General features: G+C 38.0%; 3 protein-coding genes across 3 annotated transcripts; 2 read left to right on the top strand and 1 right to left on the bottom strand.

Moving 5' to 3' along the window:
- Nucleotides 1-163: 163 nt before the first annotated feature.
- Nucleotides 164-2,466, bottom strand: LOC112179528 (mitochondrial phosphate carrier protein 2, mitochondrial). Its single transcript, XM_024317966.2, has 6 exons — nt 2,091-2,466; nt 1,454-1,815; nt 1,303-1,346; nt 972-1,186; nt 744-868; nt 164-638 (listed from the first exon to the last, which is right to left on the bottom strand). The coding sequence occupies exons 1-6, from the start codon at nt 2,460-2,462 to the stop codon at nt 587-589; spliced, it is 1,170 nt and encodes a 389-aa protein (XP_024173734.1). The 5' UTR covers nt 2,463-2,466; the 3' UTR covers nt 164-586.
- A 289-nt stretch (nt 2,467-2,755) lies between these two features.
- Nucleotides 2,756-3,795, top strand: LOC112179524 (acyl carrier protein 1, chloroplastic). Its single transcript, XM_024317957.2, has 4 exons — nt 2,756-2,969; nt 3,060-3,146; nt 3,236-3,358; nt 3,490-3,795. Exons 1-4 carry the CDS (start codon nt 2,898-2,900, stop codon nt 3,619-3,621), a joined length of 414 nt encoding a protein of 137 aa, XP_024173725.1. The 5' UTR covers nt 2,756-2,897; the 3' UTR covers nt 3,622-3,795.
- A 4,927-nt stretch (nt 3,796-8,722) lies between these two features.
- On the top strand, nt 8,723-14,372 carry LOC112178786 (coiled-coil domain-containing protein SCD2). The gene is made up of 17 exons (XM_024317005.2): nt 8,723-9,091; nt 9,443-9,612; nt 9,714-9,789; nt 9,958-9,999; nt 10,082-10,144; nt 10,423-10,472; nt 10,547-10,574; nt 10,674-10,748; nt 10,824-10,934; nt 11,011-11,071; nt 11,327-11,443; nt 11,536-11,654; nt 12,227-12,296; nt 12,734-12,775; nt 13,213-13,253; nt 13,382-13,511; nt 13,929-14,372. Exons 1-17 carry the CDS (start codon nt 8,723-8,725, stop codon nt 14,075-14,077), a joined length of 1,713 nt encoding a protein of 570 aa, XP_024172773.1. The 3' UTR covers nt 14,078-14,372.
- The last annotated feature ends 1,615 nt before the right edge of the window (nt 14,373-15,987 follow it).

The raw sequence follows: 15,987 nt of genomic DNA, 5'->3' as shown, positions 1-15,987 counted from the left end.
GGATTGTTATAAAAGATTATCCTAATTAGTCAAAGTTAGTTTAAACTAACAGTAAGATCGAACATATAACTATTAGCAGCGGCCATGTTGCTGGATTGATTGATGTAATGTAGTGGATTGCAATGCATATGGAAGGGTTGTTATTGTGATTGAAAGAACATAATGTAGTAATGAGTTGAGTTTTATAACTTCTAATATATGAAGGTTTTATTTGAAAAGATATTTTCTTCTGGTTAAGAAGTTGCCGGCTACGTTGCACTCAAACTCCTCATGAGAACATAATTCATTGGGAGAAGGCAAACTAGGAACTGAACATGTTGTTCCAGCATGCCTTCCCTATGGCAGAACAGAAGAGAGCCTAAAGCTCTTGATGCCAACCTCAGAAGTCAGAAACTCGGCTTTCCGCATAATCCCTGATAAATATAATCTGCTGCATTCTTTGTTTTTGACTAACTGAGATGATAATTTTACAAAAAAAGTAACAAAAAATAAAAAATGACTACTTGTAGAATTGATAGTATGACTTTTGATGGTTTGTAATTCCTTGAACTAAAAGAATGGGGTTTGACATCCATCAGTTTTGGATTCAAGCATTGGCAAGCTCAGTGGCAGCAGGAGCGGCGCCGCCAGTAGTTGGCCTGAAATAGAACAATTAAGCCCCATAAATATGAAGTATTGAAAGTATAAGATTAGGATATAACATAGAAGAGACACGGCAAAAAATGAAGGGATCGAAAGCTTACACGCCCATGAAAACTTTGCAGGCATCATAGATACCCCATTGGCTTCCAGTAAGGGTTCCGATCATGACTATACGAAGAGGAAGACCCCGGGTGAAAAGACCCCACACTCCTAGATTCTTCACAGCCTGCAACATACATCAATTAAAATTGGCACATTAACAAAAGATGACCAAGTATAACTATGAGGCTACTTAATGCTTATATATATATGAGCATAACTGGACTCACATCACTAACAGTTGCCCCCTTGGCATTGTTGAGGAAAGACACCAAGTTATCAGCAGGGTGTGAAATAACAGCACAGAACACACCAGCCACATATCCACACGCAAAGCTCACTCCGAGCTGCAAGGGTGTGCTGCACTGCTCTTTCGGTGTTGGGATCACATGCTTGTAAGTGAGCTCGACAAATTTCTCAAAAGTTGCAAATTTCATCATTGTATCTGTACAAAACCCACCAAGTAATTGTTATCAGCAATAACTCCAGAAGATAATTAATCTTAACGAGCATGATCATGTTATGTTGCTAGACTGTAACGGATAGAGAAGCATAACTTACAAGGAATTTGGCGACCCCAAAGAGGAACAATCCCTTTGTACAACCTGTAAGACAATCAAAGCAGTAATTATCAAACCAAAGTTCTTGCATTCCATATATTACTACATACAACAAGCTAGTGCCAATTCTGAGTAACATTATATATTCATACCCGAGAGCGCCTTCGGATTTGATAAACTTTGGTAGCCCATCTGACAAACCTCTGGCGAAGCCCGGCTGAGTCTGGACTCTAACTTTGACAGCTTCCATAGGACAGAGGGCAACATCAGCAAACACTTCAGCAGATGCAGAACCTGCGAGATAGATCAAGGTTTTGTACTTGGCTGCATACTCAGGCCCTGCAATATCTGCATAGTACTTCTTAAAGAACTCGTAGAGGCCGTACTTGCCGGCACCCTGAGCACTGTAACCAATCAAAGTGGGCGCCCAACCCCTAAAGAAACCTCTAATTCCTTGCTCCCTGAACATAACTCCAAATCCAGAGATGACGCTTTTGTATTTTGCCGGGTCAATCTACATCATCATCAACACAATTTCAATACCGACCTGGTGAAGAAAGAATCTTCTTGGCTACGCCATTTCTAATTTGTTCAGCAAATGATATGTTTAATTTGGAAAAAGAACTTCTAAACTTGAGTGATTATTACAATGACAGTTTCCAAAAATTTGGATCAATCCACACTAAAATTACTTATTTAGAACTATTTGATAACTTTGCCTATCAGCCTAACATCGTTGGTACTAGAACAGAGGAAGAAAAGCTTAGGGATGTATAATTAGGGTAGTACCTGCATGTTACACTTGACCAGATCAATAGGAGTGACAGCCGTGTGGGTGGGTCCGGTGGCCAACATTCCTCCGACTGTGCACGCGGCATAGAATGCCGGCGAGTACATCTCCAATTTCTCATTAGGCGACGGAATCACCACCCTCTTCGACGACGTAGATGATGAAATAAACGGTGACAATGCATGGTTACCACTTCTATGTGTCACGGCATCCAAATCAATCGATCTTTTCGAAGAAATTGAAGAAGAAGAGTAGAGGAAGCTCGGAACGAGAGACTGGCGAGAACTGGTGAAACTATCTGCCATTGTCTCTCTTTCAATGATTATTGAAGGTCCTCTTGTTTTGGCCTTTATTATGTAATGCTCCAACATTTTTGCAAGTGCGCGCCTTTTATGACCAAAAATTAGAACAAGGCCATCACTGTACGCAGTTGACCAGCGACTAGTCGTTCAAATAATCAAAGATTCAAATCCTTGTCAAAGACTCGAAACTTTTTTGGTTAAGGACGCGGTAAGCATAGACGTAACTCGTTTCGTTTGTTCCACCTTTTCCTTTGTCGATGTCAGAAGACTCGGAACGTCGTCTATAGACGACATGTCGCTTGAAATTCCTTTTTCCGTTTTTGGTCCCAATTGGCAACTTGTTATAGAAGGACCCACGAGAATGTGGAATCCCTGCCATGTAACTAGTAGATAGGGCTCTGTTCCAATAGAAGAGTTTTGCCTCTCTGTTACCATATCTGTGTTTTAGATTACTCAGTTCTTGTGCTTAGCTTCACTTCCAATATCTTTGAGCTAGCTTCAACAATGGCTTCTCTTTCAGCTACCAGTCTCTGCAGCTTCCAATCCTTGCAAAGCCAGCCAATCAAAACTAGCCAGGTAATAAGAAATATAGTTTACCTAATTTCACTGATTTCATTTCTGTTTCAGCAAATTTATGACCAAATGTGCATGTGCTTTTCTTTGCAGGTAACCAGGACAAGTTTGGTATCTACTGGCTGGGGGAAGAGTGGCTTCACTCCTTTGAGAACTTCTCGTTTTCGCATCTGTTCCGCTGTGAGTTAAAATTCTAATACCTACATTGTTTGATAAAGAGGGTTCTCTTAATAAGTATTCGTAATGAATTTATGTAAATAAATGGATAGGCTAAACCAGAGACTGTCCAAAAGGTAGTCGAGATTGTGAGGAAGCAACTGGCTTTGCCAGCGGAGTCCGAGGTCACCCCGGACTCCAAGTTCTCAACACTTGGCGCTGATTCTCTTGACACAGTAAGTAGTATATCCAGTTTTCTTATTTTCTTATATATCCACATTGAGTATATAGATATGGTTTTACATTAATTGTGATGTGTAATGTGGTGAGGGTTGGATGAGAAGTTACTATTATGGTCATGGAACAGGTGGAGATAGTGATGGGTTTGGAGGAAGAGTTTGACATCAACGTGGAAGAGGATAACTCTCAGAACATAACCACGGTTCAAGAAGCGGCTGATTTGATAGAGCAGCTTATAGAGAAGAAAACACAGGCTTAAATATTAGCGGCCTAGCTAGCCAGAAGAAATTGATGAGTTTGTTTAAGTTTCTTGATTTATTGTGAGCGAGGAAGAGGAAATGTGATAACCATGTAACGTTCTTAATTGATTTTGTTGCAATTTCTGGATTTGAATGCCTTGATTTGATTTCTTGGAGTTGCCTGTTTTCTTTTATATGGGTGTTAATTGTTGCCATGTTGTGTCTGTTCTAGTTCTCAATGTTCATAAACTTCATATAAAAGGTAGATTTTGAGGTTTGATTTGAGTAATAGTTAGAAATACGTTATGAAATTATGTAAGCTTATTTATTCATTTATTAATTTAATTGATGTGACCCATTTTGAGTTAATAAAGTTATATTTCAGATAAAAGAAAAACATATGCTTGTTGTGCTTGGGTTGAATGACGCCAATAAAACACAATGTAGGTTATATGAGTGTCTTCAAAAGTTGGCATTCTCAAAATTTTTTAGAATTTCCAAGCAAAGGAAGAGTCTAAGACACTATTGTTAAGATGAATAAGGAGGATACCCTATGCCTCTCTTTTGAGAGTTTTCTCGCTGGCCTACTCCTTCGGTCGTCGGCGGCGATGTACCTTTGATTAGAAAGGAGGGGCTCGCCCTTCTTTACGGTCCAAATCTTGGTGGTGAAGGAGGGATTCCCGACGGCACTCCATGCTTTCAGGCTTTAGGCTACCTGTTTCCCTTGCAGATATGGTTGTCAATGGGTCGTGTTGGGTCAAGACATTTTTCGTGTCATATATAGGAGACAAACTCAAACCCAACCCATTTAATAATCGTGTCAAAAATTTAAACTCAAACTCAACAAATTTATTAAACGGGTTACCCATTTTCAACCCACTTAATCCATTTAATAAATAGGTCGTGTCGTGCTGGACAAAATGACTCATTTAACGGTTAACATTGTGACACATTCATATAAAAATAAGGCATGAATTGATAAAATTCTTTAAAACTCCACAAGACGAAGAATATAAATAATTATATATAATTTATGAATAATTAAACCCAATAATGATGAATAAAAATATTCCAAATTGTTCAATCATAGGATTAAAATACTCCCAACGTCTAAAATTTCAAGAAAAAATATAGCATAATCGGGTATGAATTGGCGGGTTGACCCGTGACCTACCCGTTTATTAAATGGGTCATGGCGGGTTGACCCGCGGCTGACCCTCTTTTTAATCGTGCGGGTTCAACCCGTTTTATTTCTTGCGGGTTTCGAGTGGTGTTATCGGGTCGTGTCGGAATTGACAGCTCTACTTGCGGAGATGGTCGTTCTTGGTGGTTGTGTGAGTGATCTGTGTGCCACTGGTAGTGGCGTTGGTGCCTTGGTCACTAAGAGTTAGGGGTGGCTGAAATTACCGAACCTGCCGAAAACCGGCAACCGCCGCCGTCGGTGCCGACTGAGATGGTAACTGGAAGATCCGGTTCGGTTTACCGTACCGTATACGCGTACTCGGCTCGGTATCGGTACCCTAATATCAATTATACGGTATTACCGTACCAACCGTACATATATACTTGTATTATTTTTTATTTATTTTTAATATTAGGTATGTTTATTAGCCGTTGATTTCTAGGGAGGGTAAATGATAGCCGTTGCATCTTAGTGGAGATTTGGTTAACCTAACAGGGGTCACTCAGATTAGGTCATTTGCAGCCTCTCTCTTTGTCGAGTTTCGACCCTCTCTTCCTCTCTCTTCCTCTCAGAACCAAACCCAGCCCTAATCCAATCCCAAAAACAACAATCGAATGAATCGATCATTGATGCGAACCTCACCAACATAAGCTTCAACCCAGATTGAGTTTGATTTGATAAATCCCCAAATCGTTCGACCAACCCTAGACTCTTCCTCTCTCTTCCTCTCAGAACCAACCCAGCCCCAATCCAATCCCAAAAACAACAATCGATCATTGATGCAAACCTCACCAACATAAGCTGAGACCCAGATTGAGTTTGATTTTTGAAATCCCCAAATCATTCGACCAACCCTAGATCAGTTGCTTCACTTGCTTGGTTGAAGTGGTTTCTCAGAGACTTATACGGTGTTCAATTGGTGTTTCCGAGCACAAATAATTCGGTAAAATCGATCTCCTTTTAGTTTTTTACTCTTGTTACTCCCTTTGCTCTAATTTGTATGAAAAAAAAGGAATCTGTTGTTGATTTTGTTAATTTCATGGTTGAAATTGATCGTGGTTATCTAACATATATGTTCATATGTGTTTTGGTAGGAAAGTCCTTTGAAGCTTGAAGGTATTGACCATGTATTTCAGTTGAGGCTTTATCAGTTTATCCTGAGGCAGGGAGGTGATCGAGGTCTTTGATTAGGTAACTAAACGTCTAAACTTGTGTGTGCTTGGTTGGGTTTTGATTCTTTGAACTTAAAGTATCTGCTTGTGACTTTGTGTATGGGTGTTTATGATTATTTGAACATGAAGTTTCTATTCTACTTGTACTCTTATTAATTAGTATGTGACTTTGAGAGTTTCTGTGTGAATAAGTTTCTGCTTGTTCTCTTATTAATTATTTTGTGACTTTCTATGTGTATAACTATAAACTGAACATGATTGCAAAGTATGAAGCTGTTGCTTTTAATTGTATGTTGTTTTAAAGTATAAACTGAACATGATTGCAAAACTTTGAAAGTATGAAACGCATCTGTTGCTTTTAATTGTATGTTGCCATTTAAGCTATCGTTTGTCAAAACTGGAAAGGTATCATTTGCCATTTAATTGTATGTTGTATAAGGATCTAGAAGAACTGCAGAAATGTATAATCTGGAAATATTAGCTTACTTGAAATTTTTGTTTATTAATACATCAACTTATTTCTATATTGACTTGGCTATTTGTATTTTTTTTTGTGGTTTTAACATTGAAGAAACTGCTGCGCTGCATTTGAGAGGTGCGAACTCGTCTACGACAAGTACTGCTTGAAGATTTGGATGGTGTAAACATTCAGATCGAAGATATAGCTGCTGTGCATTTTTTGGTCAAGTCTTTGGAGTCTACTTGAAGATTTGGATACAGCTGCTGTGTTTTTTGTTTTGTTTGTTTAGTCTTTGGAACACTCAAATCACTTGCAGCTTTTTGTTTATTTCAATTTGAGCTTCTGTAATATTCATTGTTTATTTCAATTTGAGGTTCTGTAATATTCAATAACTTTTAGACAACGTGACATACACTTGATGAAGATGTATTATTCAGGAAATTGTAGAGGTAAGTATGTATGTAATAGCTTTTATGTATTTGGTAAAAACTGAACAGGAAAAATGGTCTAAAAACAGCCCAGAATGGGTGATTGGCCTATATAAATGTTCATCAATATTAGGCCCAATCATCCTCTTCAGTTGGGCCCTAACAGAGACAAAACCGACCGTAATATTGGTAACCGAAAGTTACGGTTACCGACTTTTCCGGTACGGTAGTGGTATCGGTTTTCAATATACCGATGTGTTTCGGTTGGTATTCGGCTCAGATGAAAAAAAACGGTAACCGTACCAAATCCAGCCCTACTAAGAGCGATGGGTTGTGTGACCTGGGAGTTGATCGGATCTGGCTTTATGGAGACAAGGAGAGCTATGTTTCTGGTGGTGGAGATGGGATCGCATCTCTGGGATGGGCGGCGATGATAGCTAGGGCTTGGGAAGTGGAGGGCTCTTTCTGTTTTCGTGGCTTACTACAGAGGCTAGTGGGGTTGGATTGATCCCCAGGGGATAAATTGGAGAGGGAGGCCGACACTTTGGCTGGTGAGGCTGCTCGAGTCGTCGAAGGTTGCGGCGGTGATTCACAAAGCGGTGGCGTTGGTGATCTGACAAAAGCCGCGGTGCACTCAGCAATTTTTGCTTGGGCCGTTTGGGCTTTGTGTTGGCCCGTGGACTGGGGTTTGGTGGTTTGGACCCTGAATTTTGGGCTTCTTTAGTTAGTAGAGTGGAGGATGGGTTGCCATCTTCTAACCCAAATATCGTTTCGCAAAGACCAGGTGCTCGGTTGAACTTTTATTTACATGCTTTTGAGCATCTTGGTTTTTGTTAGAATAATGGTGCCTGAAGTTCCTCAGAAGGTGAATGTATTTGGGAATGCGAGGTTTTATTTAATTTAGAATAGGTTATTTGTGTGTCGTTTCTAGTACTGCTTGCTGAATTATAAAATTAGCTGACCTCTTTCGATTAAAAAAAGATAAATAAATAAAACTCGGAATGGATGCTCTTGCCTCATTCTTTTGGAATTATTTATATTTTTACGAATTATGCGACCAATTTCGGTTCCTGTGGTGGTATAAAAGTCCAATTGGTTTCACCAATGCTTGGCAATGAAACTCATTTAACAAAGTCAAACACTAGAGGCTCCACCAATGTCCTTTTAAATGAAATTTCTCTTATCAAGTGCACAAAGTGGGAAACTACAGGTTTTATGTAGCGACTGATTTTATAAGGTAGTTTTACATCAATCATATGAGGAAATGGTCAAAACATAATTATATTATTTCATAAAATCTTGTAAATTATCTTCCTAATTCTCTCAGAAATTCGTATGTAAAGATATTGTTCTTGATGTTTATAGATGCAAATCATGCCTCAAAATTCTCCCTAGATGTTCGTCTTTGATGTAGCAAATGTTGGTGGAATTGCTTTATATAACTCTTACCATCCCAATTGTCCAAAGCTATACTTTTAAGACGTTGTATTTTTGGGGCCTCTCCCACATCGAACGTCGGAACATCGACGACCCGTCATTTTCTGACTCACTCCAAGGAAAGTCTACGTGTCCAAATCGCCGACGGAAAAACCCACTCCAAAACTAAAACACCTGGCCTCCGCCGCCGGATCCGGCCAGCTCAATCAACACGTCAGCGCACTCTCCCCTTCCCGCGAAACGTGCTTCAACGTCCTTAACACGCAAAACGCCGCCGTTTCCTCCAAAATTTCAACTTCAACCCCACACAAACCCGTCTCTCCTTTTCTCTCTCTCAGTCCACCCCTCTCTCCCTATATTCCTTCCAATTCCCTCGTTAAAATCTAAGCTTCCTCACAATCCCTACTCCATGCTACACTGAAATCCACACACCTGTATATAATGGATCGGAGGAGACCTGCGAGTCCAGTGTACGCGCGCCAGTGGAGCGGAGGTTCCAGCAGCCCAGGCTCATCTCCGGCGATGTCGCCGGCGCACCCTCAGTCGCGGCTCAATCCTTCCGCGACTGGATTCTCCACCGTCAAGCGGAACCAGAACTTCGCCGCCAAAGCCGCCGCGCAGCGCCTGGCGCAGGTCATGGCGTCGCAGACGACGGTTGATGACGACGACGACGACGATGATCTCGGGTTCCGATTCCCTGGCCAGCCGCCTCATGCGCCGTCTTCTTACTCCAGCAATGGCGCCAATAACGGCGGGAGTGGTCTTCCGGCGATTTCCACGACTCGGCCTACTAGATCTCCGTCTCCGGCGGTAATTTCCGAACCTGTTTTAAATTACGATGCCGCTTTTGAATCTGATGTAGGTTGGTTAGGATGCTGAATGATTTGAATTGTGTTGAAACCGAGTTTGCTTTCAGAGTATTTGTTCAATTCTGGTGTTTATTTTGAGATCTGATGAATAGCTACTCTGAATCCCTTTTTGAATGAATTAGAGTGAAAGAAGTGTGAACATGATTTTGGAGCTCTCAGAGTTTATTGGAGTGTTTCTTGTATCCTGTGATTTTGATTCTTGTCATAGTTTCCATTGAACGATGCATTGTTAATTTTGTAAATTCGATTGTGGCTACATTATGGCTAATTGTGATTCTTGTATTGTAATTAGTTTCCTCGGAACTTTGTAGAGCATACTACTTCAGTTCGTTCGGCATCAACAGGAAGATCTGCAGTGTCGCTTCGTGCAGGGAATGTAGTGCCAGCCAGCAAGACCTCTATTAGGACTCCAGCATCCATACCTCCAATTGATCCTCCTTCAAATAGAAACAGAGATAAAAGGCAAGTACCTATAAATATCTCTCTGGCTTAAGTTGTTCTAGCTAGTTGGTGTTTTTGAAGTTTATGTAGCTCTTTCTATATATAATATGTTATTGGCACAGGTTTATGCGGGACATTGGACAGCTTAACTCACAAGCCCCAGGAGATGAACGTGAAGTTGCTGCTCTACGTGATGAAGTATGCCACTGTCAGCCATCAATTTTTGTTTAGAACTAGTGCAGACAAATTAAAATTATATACTTTCAAGGATGCACTTAGATAGTTACTGCCATTTTAAGTTTGGTATCTTGTGAAAGGTTTAGATTTTGGAGCAATTATTGAAACTAACATGTCTTGTAATTGCAGCTTGATATGGTACAAGAAGAAAACGAGAATATTCTTGACAAGGTGTGCCCTTCTTGCAAACCCCATAAGTGCAAATAATTCATATCTAATATTTGTAATACTTATGCCTGAGCATTTTGTACAGCTCCGAAGCGCTGAAGAAAGGTGGGAACAAGCAGAAGCCAGAGCTAAGGAGCTTGAGAAACAGGTATGATGTTTCTATATTTATTTTGTATTTTCTTAGCTTGCGAATCAAGTGATCCAAATCAGTTTAAGGCTGTACCTTTGTCATAGTTAAGACTTCAGGTAGGTATTGTTGCAGGTCTGGTTGTGAAGTTTCTTTCCAGTAAAGATGACTTCTCTCGTAGTTTAGTATTAAATATTTCTTTTTATTGCATATACTTGTGACTGTATGAGCTCAAGTTTGAAATAAAGAAGGCCGTGCTACTTTTTGAGCCATGTTCATGTTCAATTCTTCTTTAACAGGTTGCAACACTAGGAGAAGGTGTATCCCTGGAAGCCAAATTATTGAGCAGGTAAAAGTTGTTTTGCATCTGTTCTGTTTTTATTTGATGTCTTGGTTCTGATTATTTGAATGATTCACCTGCAGGAAGGAAGAAAATTTGCGTCAAAAACAGGTAATTGGGGAGATTAAAATAGGTTTGGAATAGATGCATATATGGTCATATGAGCTCCTTCAGTGGTTTTTCTTAGACAACAAAGCATTTATTTCACAGGCTGCTCTAGACGCTGCAAGACAAAACGAGGATGGGAAAGATAAGGAAATTGCCACTCTTCATTCAGAAGTTGAGGTAATTGCTTTCGATCTCAGTGAAGTTAATCTGTAATATCTTCCGAGTTGCTTATAATTACTTTTCTATATTCAGAACCTAAAAGACAGTGCTGAAGCAGCAGCAGAAAAGCTCCGAGAAGCAGAATCTGAAGCAAACACTCTTCGCTCAAAGACACAAAGAATGATTTTAACTCAAGAAGAGATGGTTTGTTTTCTGACTCGAGTGAGGTTTTTGTTTAGCTGTTCATGGTCGTAAGTTTATTACTGCATCTTTCTTGTAGGAGGAAGTTGTTCTCAAGAGATGTTGGCTTTCTCGCTACTGGGGTTTAGCTGTGCAGCATGGTATTCAATTATTTCCATCTTCTCCTTCTATAAAGAGCATATACCAGATGCTTAAAACTGATATATCTGCTTGATGAAGCCAATTTTCTCTGTAATGGTGATTTGTTAGTTTCCAACATACTGTTATTCCTTTGAAGATGATTCGTTTCGGTCTTAACATTGAGAAAGAGTACACAACTGTATGTATAGTATATATGAATTATCTTCTCCTACTAAAATTTTACTGTATATTCTGTTTACTTTTATTCTTTTTAGGCATATGTGCTGATATAGCAGAATCAAAGCATGAGCATTGGTCATCTTTAGCTCCTCTTCCATATGAAGTCATCATTTCTGCTGGACAAAAGGCAAAGGAGGATTCTTGGGAAAAAAGTTAGTAGATACATTCATTATACCAAAAAATGTTGTGTTATAACTTTTATCTGATTTTGTTTTTCACGTTTTGTACTGATGTTGTCCTGCAGGTGGTGATGACCCAGATAGAAGTAATTTAGGTCGTGATTTGAGTGACCTCACTGGGGAAGGAAATATTGAGAGTATGCTTTCTGTGGAAATGGGATTGAGGGAACTAGCCTCTCTAAAGGTCTGTTACTAATTCTATAGTTTACCCTGACATATTTATTCAGTAAGAGATGGATATTAATGGAAAATTAATGAAACGTAGAAGGAGAAGGAGAGGGTTGGGGACCATTCATTCTTTGAGTTGGGCGAGGCACTCATCCTAGAAGAGTTTTTTTACTGTTCTGTGTATATATTTAATAGTTTGTCCAAACAGACAAGGGAATACTTTCTTCCCTGCAATCCATTGAAAGGTGGAGGATTGAAATAGCTGACAAAGAGGATATTTATACTTTATACCTTAATTCCTTCTCTCATTCTTAACACCAAATGAGCGGTGAAGTCTCATTACCACCTCCCATCCTTCCCTTTTTCCCTGAAGTTGTACTCAACTTTTAGGAAAATAATCTTCTTCTATGGAGCAATGAGTGTTGCATGTAGGTAAATAGTACATCCATGACAGGCTACTCCTTTATAATATGGATATTGAATTTGCTTTGACATATAGGTCAAAAATATAAGTGAACATGCATGAATTATTATTATTATTATTATTTTTTAATGTCTAATCTCTCCATTATTCACTGTTTTCTTTAGGTTGAGGATGCTGTCGCACTTGCATTGGCCCGACATAGACGTCCAGATTCTATTCGGCAGTCAGCTTTTGGTATTTTTCAATGCTGTCTTGGGTTTGCTCCTCATAAACATGATTTGTGAATTGCTTTAATCTCTCTCTGTATAACATGCCTGATTGTCAATTTATCTGTGAGTCTATAAACTATCTTCTTCCTTAATATGATGTCCTCAAGATGTTATGGAGAAAATGGATTTACTGAGTTTGATTTTTCTTATGCATATATCTGTTTCTCTTTTTGTTGTTCCAAATTATAGACCATACTTTACTGAAATTGTTATAATCAGTCCTCAATCTGATTATAACATTTTGTATGGCTCATATGTTGTATGGCCTTGTTTTCACTATCAAACTTTTTCATGTTTGTAACATAGAGATATCTGAAGATTTCTGCATTTTTTCTTTTTAAATTGTGGATAGGAGAATCTATTTCAGAATAAAGCTTACTTTTACTTTTGTTTGTAATTCAGATTCAAAATCATCCGGTGATCCCAAGTTTATGGAGGCATTTGGTAAGAATGATATACTTTGAATCATCTGTCATAAAATATATCTTGATTTCTCTCAGATATGCTAAGATGAAGAAATATTGTTACACTTTGTTGGACTATTTATGACAGTACCTTTCAGAACTACTGTTCTTGTAACATATGTATAATATTACCGATTAACAGTTTTGGGGTGGGCTTAGGTGACGGCATGAGGGTGAATAGTAAAGCTGACTTTGAGTTTTATCATTTGTTCCTTATATCCTTCACTCTCTCCTTACCCAAAAGTGATGTAATGGTGTTTGGCCGGCTATTAGGACTCAATTGGGTTGTGTTTCAGAAGCTTTTTAAAGATGCTTCAAGTTAATGCATGTTATAGGGTCACGCATTGTTTGCACAGCAAGTTTGTTGATGGATTCAGTGTGGTATTACTATTTACTTTTTTTCCTTCCTTCCTGCAGAACTTAGTGAAGAGGAAATTAATGATATTCGTTTCAAAGAGGTCAGTTTCTTTGTCGTGAATGTATAGTGTGATCCAACCCCTTTTTGTCGTGATGTGTATTTGTTTTGTTGAAAGAAGATAATTTATTATGTGAGTTGACAAGTTGAAAACACTACTGATATGCGCAGGCTTGGCTGACTTACTTTTGGAGAAGAGCTAGAGTACATGGTGTCGAAGACGATATAGCAGATGATAGGCTTCAGTTTTGGATAAGCCGTAGCAGCGCACAGTCGCCAACTTCACATGATGCTGTGGATGGTAAGCCTCACTATTACTGATGACGCCAAGCCTAAATATATGAATTTTAATTATTTTTCTTTTAGTTATTGACATGCATTCGCTATGAATATTGCCATTTATTTCTTACATGCACTTCCTTCCAGTTTTGGTAAAGCTTACAATTTGGTAGTGAAGACAGTGAATGACGGAATTTTCTCTAATGTGGGATTTTAGTGGGGGGGTTGTAAGAGACTGTTCCAAGATTCATGATTCACCTGTTGAATGGTCTCAATTCCCGCACTGAAATTCAACAATGGAGAATTTGTCTAGAAATGATATGGGAATTGAATCAGGAACAAAAAGATTAAAGAAAAACTGGTGTTTTTCATATTGGGAACTATCGTTTCCATTTTATTATTGTATAATAATGAACGTACAAATGGTAACTTGTGGCAGTGGAGGGCGGTTTATTGGAGCTGAGGAAGCTGGGAATTGAAAAGCAACTCTGGGAAGCATCACGCAAGGAAATCGATCATCCCAACTCAGATATTACTTATAATCACAATCACAAATCTTCTGCAGATTTCGACACCTCTTCATTATGATGGATGCTGCCTTGGATTGTTGTTTATACCAATTCTTTTTCTTTTAAAGTTTCTATTTATATTTCTTATTTTCACCTCTTTTTGTATAATACTCAGATAAGTCTTTTCTTTTTGGGTCAATAACCGGGATGGGATTGTATTGCGGATGCAAGTCCAATTTTTTCATGTAATTAATAGCTTCATAGATTTGGGAATCACATGCATATACAGGGCGTGTTCCGTTACCAGTAATGGTATGAAAAATGTTGAAGACATTTATGTTTTTATTGAATCCACTGTTATATTTTAGATTAAAGAGGTTGCCCCAAATATACAGGGCATGACTTTCCTAATCAGACCCCTCCATCACATTGGCAAGGAGGGAGTTGGAACCAAACAAGTTCAATGGGAATTAATACTGATACTACAGATCTTCATGTCGGCCCGTTTTATTTTGATCCTATTTTAAGAATGGTTTATTATTCCCCGTTCCATATCCCCAATTTCTTCTCTTTATCGAAAGAATGAACATAACTTTGACCATATAAATGTAACTGTTAATTTTCTCTCAGCAAAACAAAAATAAGAAGTTAAAAAGCGATCCCCAATTCCATGAAAATTGGACACTGTAACTTGCTCCCAAAAAAAAAAAAAAACTTCAATACCTGATTTTTACCCAAATTTCTGGACTATAGGTCCCAAATCCTAACTATAGCTTTTACCCAAATTTCTGGACTATAGGTCCCAAATCCTAACTATAGCACACGATTTTTTGATCAAAATTATATGTTCTTATTTTCTCACCAAAATTTTTCTACACTCAAATATTGATTTTTAAATACTTCTTGAACTGCTAAAATTCAATAATCATAACGCAATTTTAAAAAAAATTCAAAATTAGAAAATAATAAAATTCATAAAAAAAAATTAATTTAGTTTAAGATTTTTGGTGTTCTGTCAATTGGAACCCGCTAGAGAAATCATGTTGTACGAATGGTGTGCTTATGGTAAATAGACTTTGAAGAAAAAATAGTATTAACATGTTTTAGCATATAGAACTAAAGCGATTCTCAGTTAAGTAACTATTTTTATTGTTGACAAAAAGTTACAAAATTACTTTTTATATTATGAAATAACTAAAAGATCTTAATCACCAATTTTATAAAATAACCAAATGACCATTTCCAACAAATAAAATGTCTTTTTTTTTTTCGACAAACCAAAGAAATTACAAAGAAAACCAAAGAAATTGTCATAAAAGTTGTTGTTATGAAAGTTATATTTATTATTTTATAAATAAAAAAGGAAAAAAAAAAAGTTATTGCCAAACAGAAAACAACATAAGCAACTCTTGAAGCCAGCCCGCATTATAACCCCTAAATTGAGGAACATGATAGATAGTAGACAAAGAGAAGGAATTCATAAGCTCTCTCTTTTAGTTAAAGACCACCTGCTTTAGTTTATGGAGTGAAATTTTGGATATGTGGCACTCCCTATACATACCCTTAAAAGAAGGAACTCAATTTTTCTTTTTTTAAGTTATTAAAACACAAAAGTTGATGAGCTTTTCTCCACTCTATGTATAAAATTTCTATCAAAAGGGGATAAACATAAAAAGCCTTTGGCGCACTAATAAAAATAAGCAAATGGAGCTTATTGGTAAATGAAAGAGAAAGGGGAACCTTTGCTTTCATGGCAAGGTTCATATAAAGCCTACATAATCCTGGTTTTCCTAGTTTGGAATTGTGGTTGTGTAAGTTAATGTCATATATATTCTGAAACAATGACATTTCTAAAGAGGAAATCTTATCAAAGATTAATAACATTCTTATATAAGATATAGTAATAATGAGGATCAATCTCATTCATGAACTTTAGTTATGCTGGGACAGCTGGGTCCTCTTCTCTGGCTCTTTGAGAACCAAGCATCA

This window comes from Rosa chinensis, chromosome 7 (assembly GCF_002994745.2).
Source record: "Rosa chinensis cultivar Old Blush chromosome 7, RchiOBHm-V2, whole genome shotgun sequence".
Taxonomy (NCBI): Eukaryota; Viridiplantae; Streptophyta; class Magnoliopsida; order Rosales; family Rosaceae; genus Rosa; species Rosa chinensis.
Note: the sequence above shows the minus strand (reverse complement) of the source record. Positions and strands in the feature narration are given on the sequence as shown.

Bases quoted from the DNA above. Each gene is read 5' to 3' on its own strand.
- LOC112178786 (XM_024317005.2), top strand. From the start codon at position 8,723: ATGGATCGGAGGAGACCTGCGAGTCCAGTGTACGCGCGCCAGTGGAGC. The intron at 10,473-10,546 runs GTAAAAGTTGTT...ATTCACCTGCAG, and splicing joins GAAGCCAAATTATTGAGCAG to GAAGGAAGAAAATTTGCGTC. The intron at 10,749-10,823 runs GTAATTGCTTTC...TTCTATATTCAG, and splicing joins CTCTTCATTCAGAAGTTGAG to AACCTAAAAGACAGTGCTGA.
- LOC112179528 (XM_024317966.2), bottom strand. From the start codon at position 2,462: ATGTTGGAGCATTACATAATAAAGGCCAAAACAAGAGGACCTTCAATA. The intron at 869-971 runs GTGAGTCCAGTT...TGTATGTTGCAG, and splicing joins AGGGGGCAACTGTTAGTGAT to GCTGTGAAGAATCTAGGAGT. The intron at 639-743 runs GTAAGCTTTCGA...GTTCTATTTCAG, and splicing joins TGCAAAGTTTTCATGGGCGT to GCCAACTACTGGCGGCGCCG.
- LOC112179524 (XM_024317957.2), top strand. From the start codon at position 2,898: ATGGCTTCTCTTTCAGCTACCAGTCTCTGCAGCTTCCAATCCTTGCAA. The intron at 2,970-3,059 runs GTAATAAGAAAT...TTTTCTTTGCAG, and splicing joins AGCCAATCAAAACTAGCCAG to GTAACCAGGACAAGTTTGGT. The intron at 3,359-3,489 runs GTAAGTAGTATA...GTCATGGAACAG, and splicing joins GCGCTGATTCTCTTGACACA to GTGGAGATAGTGATGGGTTT.